Source organism: Stenella coeruleoalba (assembly GCF_951394435.1).
Source record: "Stenella coeruleoalba genome assembly, chromosome: 2".
Taxonomy (NCBI): domain Eukaryota; kingdom Metazoa; phylum Chordata; class Mammalia; order Artiodactyla; family Delphinidae; genus Stenella; species Stenella coeruleoalba.
Window position 1 is genome coordinate 8349865 of NC_137147.1, and position 14965 is coordinate 8364829.

Genomic DNA, 14965 nt, shown 5'->3' on the forward strand with positions numbered 1-14965 from the left:
TTCCACACGGCCACATTTTTACATCCATTAAGGTTAGAGATTTTGAATCAAAAGAGCATGTTGAAACCCTATGTTAAGAAATAGCCTCATGCAGCTCGATAACAAAAAATCAAACAACCCAAACCAGAAATGGGCAGAAGCCCTAAATGGACATTTCTCCAGAGAAGATATACAGACTGCCAACACACACACGAAAGGATGCTCAACATCACTAATCATTAGAGAAATGCAAATCAAAACCACAATGAGGGATCACCTCACACCAGTCAGAATGGCCACCATCAAGAAATCTACAAACAATAAATGCTGGAGAGGGTGTGGAGAAAAGGGAACCCTCTTGCACTGTTGGTGGGGATGTAAATTGATACGGCCACTATGGAGAACAGTATGGAGGTTACTTAAAAAATTACAAATAGAACTACCATACGACCCCGCAATCCCACTCCTGGGCATATATACCCTGAGCAAACCATAATTCAAAAAGAGTCATGTGCCAATATGTTCACTGCAGCTCTATTTACAATAGGCAGGACATGGAAGCAACCTAAGTGTTCATCATCGGATGAATGGATAAAGAAGATGTGGCACATGTATACAATGGAATAAAGAGAATAAAAAGAAACGAAATTGAGTTATTTGTAGTGAGGTGGATGGACCTAGAGTGTGTCATACAGAGTGAAGTAAGTCAGAAAGAGAAAAAGAAATACTGTATGCTAACACATATATATGGACTCTAAGAAAAAAAAATGTCATGAAGAACCTAGGGGTAAGACAGGAATAAAGACACAGACCTACTAGAGAATGGACTTGAGGATATGGGGAGGGGGAAGGGGAAGCTGTGACAAAGCGAGAGAGTGGCATGGACATATATACACTACCAAATGTAAAATAGATAGCTAGTGGGAAGCAGCCGCATAGCACAGGGAGATCAGCTCGGTGGTTTGTGACCACCTAGAAGGGTGGGATAGGGAGGGTGGGAGGGAGGGAGACGTAAGAGGGAAGAGATATGGGGACATATGTATATGTATAACTGATTCACTTTGTTATACAGCAGAATCTAACACACCATTGTAAAGCAATTATACTCCAATAAAGATGTAAAAAAAAAAAAAGAAATAGCCTTTTCACTGTAGTAAAAGTTAGTGACCTCATCGCGAAAACTGGGGTCTTCAGTAGCAAAGGACTACATGAATAGTTAAAATACCTTTTTATTAAGAAAACTGCTTGCACTTACAAGTTGAATATGCAAACGTTAGTAAGACACAGAAACATTTCCGATTCTCTGGGCATGAAGAATTGGCATCTGGACTGCAGCTAGTTACAAGAATAAGGTTTAAAACTTTAAGTAGTAGAAAGTTTAAATAGTAGAAAGAGTGCTAGTATGCTTTCAACTGGGAGAAATAGGGCGGGAAAAGGTCAGAACAGGAGATGTAGATTTGCCCAAAGGCTGTGAACCAGCTCCCCTACCTCCACCCTATCTAAGATTTTCCCCAAGAAGCACCTCTCAGATATATTGTTGAGGAGCCAGGTCCCTCAAGGTCCCAGAGATCCACAGTTACTGGGTGGGAGGACGTGGGACAAGTTCATCCCCACTGTCACATCCACTTTGTACGGTTCTCCATCCAGGGCGACTCCCCATGAAAGCCCAATACGATGGAAAGGGAGAGGACTTGGATTTCCAAACAACTTGCTAGATTCCAGGTCACTGCCCTTGGCTGGAATTATTTGAACTTGAGGCAGCAACCGTGTTCACTTCTGTAGCTCAGGAGACTTTTGATTTATTAAGTGACTCACAAACGGGGAAAGGTGGAGATTTGGAAGATACCCATAGTTTTGGAGTCAGAGACGGCACAGCCTAAACCTGGGTTTCCCAACCTCGGCATTTGGGGAATGGATGGCATTTGGGGGATGGACAGCATTTGGGGGATGGACGGCATTTGGGGGATGGATGGCATTTGGGGGATGGATGATTCTTTGTCCTGGGGGCTCTTCAGCAGCATCCCTGGCTTCTATCTACTAGACGCCAGCAGAACACATCCCTCCAGTTCATGAAAACCAAAACTGTCTTCAGACATTGCCAAAGGTGCCCTGGGGGACAAAGTTGCCCCCAGTTGAGAACCACAGTCCTAGTGGTTCAGAAACTTCATTGATAGATGCCCTGGGCTCACTGCTCACCCAAACAGGACCTGGCAACTCTCCCGAAACTCTTGGAGACTCAGTTTCCTGGAGGAAAGTGTAAAAGTTTGGAAGCTCCCTTCCTGCCAGCTTACAGAGCCTAGGTCACAACCGTCTGGATTGCCGGGACAATGTTTTGAACTCTAAATGCAGTGATTCTCTGGTTCATTAGACACTGGGGGAGAGTCAGCTGCTGAGACTGACGCTGGGGCCACTGGCGGCTGCTCAACCGCGTGGAGAGGGCTCGGTGGGGAGGGAAGGCTCTGGATGCCCCAGTAGCTGTGGCACACAAATTTCCGCAAAGGTGACTCGTACATCTGTCAGGATTTATTCCCAAGGCAGCACGGGTCTCAAACCTCCTCCTGGGAATGCAGGAAGTCAGCTTGCAAAAGGACCCGGGAGCAGACGATGGACCTCATCAAACAGCTGGTTGGACAGGTCCAGGCAGGTGCAAGTGCACGATGGTCAAAAGGCAGGTGCCCCCCGCATCCCGGGAACTGTGCAGCCCAACCAACCCCTCCAAGGCCTTTCTCTGCTTTTATTCTCTATCTTGACAAAAAAAAAAAGTATGACTTTTACCAAGACTCAGAACAAGCCATGCAGACTTTTCCAAAATTTACATAGTCCTTTTCAGGTACTTTTGACAATTCCATGGCACTCCTGATAGTTGCTGTTTTCTCACTCTGGAGGGAACTTGCCCACCTTTAATCACCATGGTTTGCACTGTTTTGTCCCCTGTCTACCCCCAGCCTCCCATCCAAAAAAAAAAAGAAGGAAAGAAAATGCTCAACGTCTGAGCTCAGAAGTGACTCGCTGGGGACACCTGGCCACCACTGAATTCTGATTACCTGGGTTTCCTGGAGTGGCTTCTCTTTCCGCTTGGAGATTACAGACTCCACCCCTGTGGGCTCTCAGTGCCCAGCCACCCGGCCTCCCCTCCAGCCCTATCACGACGCTCTCACCACATGATTGAGGTCAGGGCCCTGTGGAGCAGGTGAGGCAGGAGAGGTGGGCCCGGCAAACACGGGACATTCAGGTTCCAGCTGCTCCCTTGCGCCAGAAGCACAGCTCCTTGGGCGTCTCCAGCACGGCAGCCCAGCCCACCCAGGATTTGCTCTGAAGGGGGCCAGATGACAACTGCCAGAGAACATGATGCCTGTCCCAAGGCTGGGACTGGCATCCGGGGCCCTGCTGTGTTCCCCAGTGAATGCACAGCGCCCTGGGCCAGGCATCCATCCGGGGATCTGTCAGCTCTCCACTAATCTATGATGTGACCCCGGCTGACCTCCCGAAAGTTACGGTCCTGATTAGATGCTCTCTAAAGCCTCTTGTTGCTGTGAGGTTCTACAACTGATAAATACCCGGGCAGTGCTGCCCGCCCCTTTCTAGGACGTCCACTCAAAATCCCTCTCCAGGACCAGAACAGCCGAGCCTCAGAGGCTCATCCTGGGCTGGTCCATCCCAGAGGGCTCATCGTGGAGGGTGCAGATGCAGGGAGACCGAGACGCAAGGTGACCGCCCAGCCTGCAGAGCCAGCAGACCTGGGTCTGAATCACAGCTCCTCGGCGATGGATTCTCACACACACAGCCTGGCCTCGGCTTTCTCAACAGAAAAATGGGACAGTAATTACTGTGCACCTCTCTGTACCCTCACTCCTGTCCCCGAGGGGTGATTTGAGAAGTAAATGAGATACATCAGCACAAGGAAGGTGTGTAACGACAGCACTAATCATTGTTAACAATATCACTACTAATAATGAGGGAAGGTCAAGTTCCTGCAGAAGGAGAGGACCGTTTGTCTGGAAGCAATCGGGCAGCAGTGTCGATGGCAGCCAAGTGTCTCCAGTCTCCAGGGAGGGATTCCGACAGATGCTAGTGGGTTGGCGGGCAGCGAGTCCTTCCGTTCAGAACAAGCTGGAAAATGGCCTGTTGTCTCTCGAGGCCCGTGGTAGTAGCCTGTCCTCCCTGCTTTTCTCCCTCAGATTCCGGGGGACCCCTGAAAGGAAGTATGAGCATCTTTCTCCGGGGGGTAGACGGGGTCAAGGGAGTCTCATTTGCCTCTTAATCCCATGGAAAGGGCAGGAAAGACAGAGCAGGGGCCGGCAGAGCGGTTGACTCTCCCAAGGCCTATAGGAGGCGGAATCCCCTTAGGACATGCCCGGCTAAAGCGTCCCCTGGCCTGGCCTCTCCTCCAAAGCTCCAAGGACTGCAACTCATGACCTCATAAAGCAAGTGCTGGTCTGTGCGGTGAAGCGCGAACACACACAGGTGCGCGACACCCACGCTGGCAGAGGGGAAATGCAGAAGCACGCAGAGGCGCATATTCCAGCAGTGGTAGGACCCCTTCTCTGAGGAACAGCTACTGAAGAGGCAACCCCTCCTTCCTCAGCACGGACCCATCAAGCCAGGGTGGGCTCAGGGGCCAGCCTCACATGGGAGAAGCCAGAACGGGAGCCCCAGGCTGGGGTCCGAGAGAGGAGCGGCCATCCCCAGCTGCTCGGGAGAGCCCTGGGGCTCCGCGGAAGACCTGAGTCTGGGCTGGGGCCCAGCCTGCAGCACAGACCATCCCATGACTCTCCTTCTCAATCCTGGCTGTGTGAGCCTCACTCCTCGTGTGGGTCCCTCTGTGGGGCTCCGGGTCTGGGTCAGGGCCTTCTTCATGGGTCCCTAGAAAGCTGGTCTCTGGGAACTTCTCTGGCCATGCAGAGAGACTTGAGTTCAACTTAAATGGGGGGGTGCAGGCAACAGGGACCACCCCCCCCAGAGCCTGGGCAGAGAAGGGGGGATGAACGTGCCCCATTCCAAGGATGGTCAGAGACTTCAACCTGCAGAGGCCACGTCATGACGTGGGAGCTCGGGAAACGGCCTCTGGAGACTCAGGGCCTGGTTTAAATGTGCCCTGGAGGCGCCGCCCAGCCACTGAAGGCAGCATGGCGTTGTTCCAGAAGGAGTCCGGCTTTAAGCCTCACTTTCCTGCCGTGTGGCCGCGGGCAAGTTATTCCGCTCCTCGGAGCTTCTGGTCCTTTAACTGTGTGTTGGAGCAATGATGCTCTAAGGTAAGCGTAGGGATTAAATCTGTGCCTGTGAATCTGGCACAAGGCTTGGACACAAGACTCAAGCGATGATGTCAGATCTCTTGGCCTTTACTTAACATCAAAGACAGAACCCCAACCGCAGCACGAGGGAAGGGGCAGTGCACTCTGGCTAGAAATCTAACATGTGCATCGATCCCTCCTGCTATCTGAGTGAAGGTGGAAAAAAAATTCACAGGAGATGGAAATGGGGTGACCCTGGGCAAGTCACTGTGATCCGTACGATGCATGGTTTAGACAAGAAGCTCTTTAAAGCTCTTGACCATCTATGGCCCTGACACTGAAAAGAAAGACCTGGAAGTTGAATTTAACTGCCAGCATGTCAGTTTTCATGTCAGGGAAAACAAAACCTTCAGAGGGGAGACCTCTGTGCCCAGAAATGCCCAGCGAACACAGGGCCCACCAGGGCTGCCCTGGGAGGCTGGCGGTCTCCTTAGAGCTAAAAGCCAACATTTCCTCTCTTCCCCACTCCTCCCCCTGTTATCAAACATAGAACCTTCTCTCCCATAGCCATCCCCACAGGCCATCTGAGAACGGGGAGCTGCCACCTGCCGCTTACAGGGCTGCAGGCTCCCTGGGGATGTGGGGTCAGAAGACAAAGAATCAGGGTATTGGGGCTGGACGGCCCCCATGAAGATACCTGTCTCCCCACCCTGGCTCTGGAGTCCCCCCCTTGGGTTCCCTCATAAAGCCGCATGTCTAAGAAAGACCTTGCTCACGGGGCAGATGCCAGGCCTTGATGGACAGGAGTTTGCTGGAGAAGCAGCTGGAATGATGTGCTCACAACGGCCGCCATCCAGCCCCGCCTCCAGGCTGGTCCTGCCTCCAGACAGCAGGGCGCGCTCAGCGATTCCAGAAGGAGTCCAGGCCAAAGGTACCACAGCCCTTCTCCCGCTCCACAAAGGTCACGCCAGCTCTCTGTGCTCACGACCTCCACTTGAACTGAAGCACTTGTGGATGGACGCCAGGCGGCAGTGACAGATGCGGCCAATAAGGGCTGGCGGCCGGCGCTGTCTGCAGCGTGGGCCGGTAATCCTGTTATCGTGGCAGCTCGGTGCCAACCTCCCACAGACGAGTGGCTGCCTCTGGACAATTAAGATGTCCCTTTGTCTATCAAAAACACTCATTTCTCCTGAGACCACAGTGACAAACTCAGCCTTTTTGCAATTGTCCCCAAGTATGCATGAGGGCTTCTGTACCGGTCTTCTAAGTCTCTCAACCACAGAGGAGGAGTTTATGCCTCTGTTTTCTTCTGTACAGAGCAGGGAGGAAGAAGAAAGCCACTGCTGGCTTGTAGGCAAGCAAGCCCGTGTCTCAGCTCGTCCCACTCGGGGGCACAGGGAGAGCTGTTTCAGGAAGGGGGGCACTGCGCCATGAAGAAAAGTGAGCCCTTTCCTATACTGATCCCCCCAGCACGTGGGTGCACCCAAAGGCCAGCAGCGCTCTGGCCCTGATGAGGGGCTCCCAGGTGTGCCAGCCCCCCAGCCGCTGCCATTTAAGCTTGTAAGGGAACTGACTCAGGAGAGCATATTTACACCTGCAAGGGTGCATGGGAGCCAAACCAAGGGTACAGTGTGGGTGTCTAACTCCCTGCCCGCCCTGCACACCGCTTCCAGACCCTCAGGATATTCTGCCCAGGGCAGCTGAGAAGGCAGGAATCTGCTCAAGACAGTGCTTAGATGGGGCAGAGACAGCCCAGAACTGATGGGCAGGAAATGTCCCTCTTGCTCTGACCCCTGCCTTTACGTGCCCTGGGACCACAGGCAAATCACGTCCCTCTCCCTCCCACCTGCCAAGCGATGAGGCACACACACCTCCTCCCTAAAATTCCGTGATTTCTCAGAGAGGAAAGAGCATCTTCAGTGGGTGATCTAAAGAGTTAACTGCCCGGCAGATCTAATTTTTAAAGGCACCTTCTCCTCTTTTCACAAAGAAGAGAAAGTCCACCCAGCAGATAAAAACCACCATCACTGCCACCCTTGAAATCCACGTCACCAGGAATCCCCCAACCTTGGGTTTCATAAGGGGCCAGGTGTCTGGTAACAAAGACGCCATTTGCAAGTCAAATGAGGAACGTTCTATGACCCTTCAAGTGACCACCACCAATATTCCGAGGGGCTGACTGGGAAACCAGATTGGGGTGGCAACACTCAAGTTCTGAGGGCTGCCCTTGCCCTCAGGTAAGCTGGCAGAAAAACGAGACACAGAAGTGATTATTCAGTGCCAGCAAAGGATCATCCAACCATGTCTGTATTTTAAACTGACTGGCTGCTCCGTCTGGTCTCGTGTTCGTGGAATGCAGTTTCAAGAATTCCCCAATCTACTCCTCGAAGGCTCTGCCCCGGCGTGCCTCCGGGGGCTGGAAGCCCAGGCTCCCATATTTTCTGGATCAGCTGGACCACAGCCTGGAGTATCTGAAATCAGGGCCGCTTGGGGAAATCCCAGACGCATGGTGACTCCCCTTGGAGAGACCGCGCACCTGGTCAGCACTCCTGGTTCTAGAACGCGGGCGCAGCCAAAGGCCAACAGCGACAGTGCCCCGCTGTGAGCCCGGCGCAGGGGGGGCCGTCCCGGAGCTCCCGCGGCTCAGAAGGTGAAGGCATACACCACCCCCACCACGACAATGTTCCCCAGCGTCGCTATGATGGCGATCCAGAGCAAGACGGCATCGTTGGACGACCTTGGCGGCTCCTCTGGCTGACCCTGGCCGTTGGAGGCCGCGTGCACGTTGGTGGAGGAGTTAAAGAGGGAGTACTCGGTGCTGAAGTCCTCGTTGGGCGAGTCCATGAAGGCGCCTCCCATCATGGGCAGCTGAGAAGAAGGAGAGAGAGAATTAACCAGAGCCCTCGGGAGCTGGGAGGCTGCCCGCAGAGGGGCAGCTGCCTGGTCAAGCAGGCCCCTCGAAGATACAGCACCGAACTGGGCTTTGCTTTGGGTCTTTTAAATAAATGACAGTGCATATTTTCATCTAGAAAAATTAGCATTCACAGCAACCTTTTGAGGCAGACACTCACGCCCACTTTGCAAATGAAGAGGTTAAGGCCCCGAGCAGCTCAGCAGACTATCTCAAGGCTAGCTGGCAACTCACTGGGACTTACAGACCCTCCCTCTCTAGATGCCAGGCCCTCCATGACAGCACACATCGTCAAATGTCTTTATTCTTCTAATTGTAAAAGTAATATCGGCTCAGCACAGAACATTAAGAAATACAAAAGAGGAGGAAAAGAAAGAGAATCATAATCTCACGACTTTGGGATAATCACTGTTCACATCTTCCTTTCTAATCTTTTTCTGTGTGTGTGTGTGTGTGTGTGTGTGTGAGAGAGAGAAGTTTTAAACATGTGGCTTTATATTCCTGTATTTAAAAGCCTATCAAGGGCTTCCCTAGTGGTGCAGTGGTTGGGGGTCCGCCTGCTGATGCAGGGAGCGCGGGTTCGTGCCCCGGTCCAGGAGGATCGTCTGTGAGCCGTGGCCGCTGGGCCTGCGCGTCTGGAGCCTGTGCTCCGCAGCGGGAGAGGCTGCAGCAGTGAGAGGCCCGCGTACCACAAAAAAAAAGCCTACCAAGATACAGTTTCACAGTTGTATAATATTCTATCATAAACACAAGCCATAATTTAACCGTTCCTCTAGAATTGGAGATTTAGGAATGTTGATGCTTTCCTATTATAAACAATGTACTGGTAAACATCCTTGTACATACGTTTGGGTACGCATACATGCTTGCACGTGCATTTTTTTTAATATCAGTTGCTTACCTTTATAGTTTTTATTACTTTATTTATTTTATTTTTGGCTGTGTTGGGCCTTCGTTGCTGCACGCGGGCTTTCTCTGGTTGTGGCGAGCGGGGGCTACTCTTCGTTGCGGTGTGCGGGCTTCACATTGCGGTGGCTTCTCTTGTTGTGGAGCATGGGATCTAGGTGCGCGGGCTTCAGTAGTTGTGGCACATGGGCTCAGCAGTTGTGGCGCACGGGCTTAGTTGCTCCATGGCATGTGGGATCTTCCTGGACCAGGGGTCGAACCCATGTCTCCCGCATTGGCAGGCGGATTCTTAACCACTGCACCACCAGGGAAACCCTGCATGTGCATTCTTATTTATTAGGCAGTCCCAGATACAGAGCTTCCCAGTCAGCGGGTATGATGCTTCAGAGCTTCTAATTCACAAGGACAAACTCCCCAGAAGAGTGACTAATTCCCAAGGCCTTGTTTGCTGTACAAGAAGCGGCTGGTTTGCACTCCAGGGATCAGGGCTTCCTCTTTGCGTTTGTAAAGCCCCTTATTCCTGAGACTCAGGTGTGCGGGTAGGGGTGAGTTGGGCTGCTCAAAGGGAGGGCCTGGACCTGGATGCAGTCCAGAAGACCAATGTCCAGGCCATCCGGGCCCTTCCAGACCCGTCCAGAGGCTGACACGACTTAAGCCCCAGGGTTGGCTCTGTCAAGTGTGAGGCCCACAATAAACGTGTTTTTTTAATGGTACATGAACGAATGAGCACTGAACAGTTAAGCCTTCCTTCGATACACGTTTATTGAGCTACTACTGCTACTACCAGCATGGAGGCCCAGCTACGGTCATGGAATGTGCTAGAGATTTTAAAATAGTCTTATTTAATCATTCAACTATCCTGCTGGAGCATATCACGGTACCCCCATTTCAGATGGGTAAGCAAAGGTCAAGGCCACTGTACTCGTCTGTGCTGGGGTCAGGGCTGAGAGTCCGGTGTGTCTGACTGTGGAGCCAGGGTGCTTCCCGTTCTGCCCACAGCCTCTCCGACTCCCAGGTCAGACTCAGTACTGGGCCCCGGAGATGTACCAGTCACTACCCCCAGGGGCCACGCTCCAGCCGGGCACATGTGCACTGCCCTGGGGGCTGGTGGGTGCAGAGTGGGGTCCACCTCACACAGCCACCCGTCTGACTTGTATTAGGGATGATTAATTAGGGGCCTCAGTCCTAGACTCTGCAGACAGTGGTGAGCCAGACAGGTGAGGGCCACGCTCCAGGTGGGGATGAGAGCAAGGAAGGAGAAGGAGGGAGAAAGAGGGGAGGGAGGGAAGGAAGGAGTAAAAAAGAAAGAATATCTGAAAGGAACACGAACCATCAGAGAATTCACAGAGAGAGGCTACTTCCAGGCAGCTCCATGTGTGGCCTGCTCTGAATCGCAATGGCCTCTTTTTAAAGGATGCCCATGACTGTGTCAATGGGTGCTTCCGAGCACCTGCTTGGGCTGAGAAGAGCAGCCTTTGACAGACTCGTGCTGAGAGGAGCTTGGCATTTCCTCAGTAACACAGCTTGGTCCTTTAGTTCGGTGGGGACCCGGCAGTTGTCAATCTGGGGCTGTAGTAACAGGAAGAGGCCAACAGGGGGCGCTGAGGATAGGCCACGTGCAGATCCTCGATGGGGCCGCTGGTTACAGGGATGAGCTCACTTTGTGAGACTTCATCCAGGGCTGCATTTATATATGCGTCCTTCTTATATGTGTATTATAGTAAACAGTATATTAACATATTTAGTGTATCTTGAGATATGATGACAAACACAGATGAGAATGACAATTAACATATATTCTATTAAAAATACAATTGAAAGTTTAAATAGGAGAACTGTGACCTCCTTTTGTCCCCCAGCTGGTGATGCAGATGAGATGGGTTACAGCTGAATCAGGCACATCCGTCCTAAGGGGGCAGCAGAGGCAGCGATGCTCTGGCCTGCAGGGAGGGGCCCGAGCTTTCCCATTAAACCTACTCATCCTTCGAATCCCAGCCAATGGTCCTGTCCACTATAGCCTTCCCTCCCAAGTACCCCCAAGACCACATCCTTCCCTTGGGGGCACCCACCCCAAGATGCAGTTCCCATCTGCGTCCCCCAGTGGCCGGGAAGCTCTGAGGGGGGAGCAGATGAGTTGATTCTCATCGTGGAACTCCTAGAGCCTTGCCCAGGTCGGGAGCACAGTCGTGCCTGAGAAATCCCTGTTGAGTGACGGATGAATGACACCCACCCTCAACTTGGACCAACAACATTGTTGGCTGATTCTGCCTCTCCGGCAGCCCCCCACTGACCCCACCCCTACCTGGCGGGTACCCTTTCCTCCTGCTGCCCTGAGATGGTACCACGCTTCTCTCGGGGAAATCGGCAGAACCTTCATCTGACCCACCCATGGCGAAAGCATCACTCAGGTGAGCTCATGCAGACTATATGCCAGAGAGTAGGGATCAGGCCAGACAGGAAGCTGCCCTTCTCCCTCCCCTGCGGGTTCCACAGCCCCCTCCCCTGGCGCCCCTGCTGCACTCCCCCTGCCCGGAATTAATCCCATGCCCGTTGTCCTCTGCCCAGCGACCCGCCTCAGCCTCTCCTCCTTCCCCAAGGGCACTGGGTTTTTGGACAGATGCCCCCGCCTCGACTCCGCTCTCCATCCTGTTGAGGTCTCTGGACGTAAGCCTGTGCATCTTCCCTCTCCTCTCTTCGGGACATGTGTGGGCTCGATGAGCATTTTCATCCAATTCACTGGGGGGAGAAAAAGGGGGCACTGGACGGAGCCTTTGGTGGGGGGAGGAGAGAGCAGCCCCCAGGCTGACACAGCCCTGCTGCCTACCTGCGCGGGGGCAGCTGCCCTTCCCTTGCGCCCCCCTCCTGCTCTCTGCTTCCCTGTGGGTAGGTAACGCCCTGTGTTAGTTTCCTGTAGCTGCTATAATAAATCGCCACGAACTCAGTGGCTTCAATGACACACATTTGTTATCTTACCGCTCTGGAGCTCAGACGTCTGACTGCGCTCATTATATTGGGCTCCCTTGGATCGTCTCCCATCCCAAGATCCTACACCTTCATCACGTCTGCAAGGTCTCTGGCCACGTAAGGTGACAACCACAGCCTCGGTTAACTGGAGGTAGGTCTCCCACCACACAGGGAACTCTTGAAGGCAAAGCCATGGCCCACTCATCTCATGCTCCCTCAACCCCATTTGTAACACAGAAAGAGTGACAAGTACAACCGTGTGGAATTAATGAACTTGAAACCAGCAGACAGCCCCCCCCCCATCGGCTGCACTTCATACACCCGCTCTCAGAGCTCCCCACGATGAGACAGCTCATTCTCCACGCTGAGCCCCCCTCTGCCCTGCACCTCATTGACGGACAGCTCAGCACTGCCAGAGGTCGCAGCCGGTGGCATCTGATTCTACTGCCTCAGAGTGTGAGGGATGGAGTGGGTTCTACTGTCAGAAAGACTCGGGGAGTGAATCCTGCTTCATTACAGATAGTACAGCCAAGCGAATTTAACCAACCGGCTTCCGTTTCCTTCCCTGTAAGTAATGAAGATGATACAGTGGAACCAGCAGGATTCTCGCAAGGAGGGAATCAGATCATATATGATAAATAAAACGTGGCACCAGTCGCTCAGTCATTCCTAACGTTCTTTCCTCTTGTTCGTGTAGTAATTCAAAACCGAGAGACGTGCATCTCTTATCCAATTGCTTAAGCTAAAGTGACGGAATCGGGAACCTGCCATTTCCAGTTGTGTGCTTTTGTGAAATCAATTAATCAGATACTCATCTGCATACAGGCGGCCCTCCACTCCCACCAAGTTCTGCTGAGTTCAGCCAGCACTGGCGCTCAATCCAACTCCTCAGCTGTGTTGGTTTTGATGTTTTTTCCTTTGTAAAACAGATTCTACTTCAAAGTGCCGGGTTACACATGAAAATAACTTTACACAGCAAAATCCCACGAACAGAAAACCAAAAAGGGTCAGCCTCAATTCTGCCATTTGGAAGTTGGGAAGATTTGATCAGAAACTGACTCATGGTAAGAACGAAGGAATGATGGCTGAAGTCACTTCAGAAGCAGGTGATGGCAGAAGCCTCTGGAAGGTCTTTCCGAAAGGCCCTCCGGCCGGTCAGGTCTAATTTTAAGCCATTTTTGGAAATGACCTCCGGGTGTCATGCCCTTACTGAGATGAGCAACTGGGCCTTCTCAACCCCGTGGGCAGGTGTAGTCACTGGCTTAAGGCTCAGAGATTTGAGGGTGATGACTCCTAACTTCAAACACTCAGAGGTCCACCATGCAGAAAAGAGTGTGACCCGAGGAGGCAGAACAAGAGAAGTCTCCTCTGGCTCAGTTAGACATTAACGATCAGAAGGACACAGGCCGGGGGGACTCGTCTCCTCATAAGAGATGATCTTGTCAAGAGCAGAAAAACTCTGGTTGGCTTGTTGAAGAGGGGATACCAGGACAGAGTGTCAAGGTCAATGGCCAGTGTTCAAGGTCAATGTTACCTCTACAAGCCTCCTGACTACAGCTGCCAGGAAGGCAGGGACCTTCCCTCTTTCCCACAGTATCCTCGAGCCTAGAAGAGAGCCAACACTCAAAACACACTTGGTGAATGAATGAATTCTTGAAACATCGGCCAAGAATCCTGAGGGTGAGCTGAGATTTGGGCCCGGAGCCAACACTTCCTTTCTGTGGGACCGAGACCCACTTCTTTACCTGAAGCTCAGGTGTTTCATTTAAAAATGGGGAAAATAATACAGACTGCTTCAGAGAAGAAGGGAGATGCTGGGAGACCCTTACACTACGTAAAAAACGCTTTCTGGGGAGAAAGGCGAGTCACAAAATAAACTCAGTTGCCATCCCTGAAATTAAAAACACGCCTAACAGTAACATTATATATTATGCGTGGATCCACATGTATGTAAACGTACAGACATGGACTGTGAATACATCAGCCAGATTTACAGCAGCAGCTGCCTCTGAGAAAGGGGGAGATGGGGGTAAGAGACTGATTTTGTTTGTAATATTTTCTTATAAGGAAAGATGAAGAAACATGGTAAAATATTCAAAAGTGTTCTCCTCTGGTTAGTGGGCACATGGATGTCTGTCACTTTTTGGTGTTTTACACTTCATAACGTTAAGAGCAATCCTTTGAACACTGGAGAGCATCACACGCAAGACGGTAGGACCAGCCACCCTCGGAAGCAAAGATGGTACCCAGAGCTCCAGGTCGCCATCCTTCAGTGCTGGGGTCACCGCGTGGCATGTGTGGCCTCCAGGAGGGCGTGGCTGTCATGGACACCGCGGCACCATCCTCCAGGGTGCCCACCCTGCCCCCCACAGAAGCGCAGCTCCGTGGAGGTGGGCCCTCCAGGTCTCCGTCTGTTCCCACTGAGGAGACGGAGGTTACATAAATCTCCCCTAAGCTGGGCCCCTCCAGGGAAAGGAACAGAAGATGCTTTCAAAAGGAAATCTTCAGAGCACGGTCACCAGAGGTGGCCCAGCCAGACACTTTCCTGAATAACGAGCACCTTTCAGAGGAGGGGAAATGAGAGAGAATGGCCACTTGTTGGCGGCGGCTCTGTGAAGGGGAGCTTTTTGGCTGTACCCTGGGCTCCACCAGACTCTTTTCCCTAGAAGGCCGTCCTCAGGTCCCTGGCACTGCAGGATCCTGGCCGAGCCACAGCTACATTCACTGCTCCTGGGCTGTGGATTTCAAAGTTGTTCCGCAGTAAAAACATTCGTATTGTCCCCTGTCCCTTTGGGGCCAGGAGACTTGGGTTCTGGCCCTGCTGGAGCCCTGCCTCTCTCTCTGAGCCTTACCTACCAGGGAGCAGCTCAGATGAGTGACCGCCAAGGTCAAGCCCAGTGCTCAGAAGTCTTGCCAGATACTAAGAAGGCCGGAGCCAGTTATTAATGGCCCTAAAGTGGGAGCCTGAGTGGTG

The 14965-nt window shown here is 52.3% G+C and overlaps 1 protein-coding gene across 1 annotated transcript in view; it reads right to left on the reverse strand.

Annotated features, from left to right (window-relative positions):
- Nucleotides 1-1002: 1002 nt before the first annotated feature.
- LOC307181751 (uncharacterized protein C14orf132) overlaps nt 1003-14965 on the reverse strand; it is a 55524-nt gene continuing 41561 nt past the window's right edge. The window contains exon 2 of the mRNA XM_079912557.1: nt 1003-8078. Coding sequence (XP_079768683.1) covers nt 7854-8078 — 225 coding nt within the window. The 3' untranslated portion in view covers nt 1003-7853. The remainder of the gene's footprint in view (nt 8079-14965) is intronic.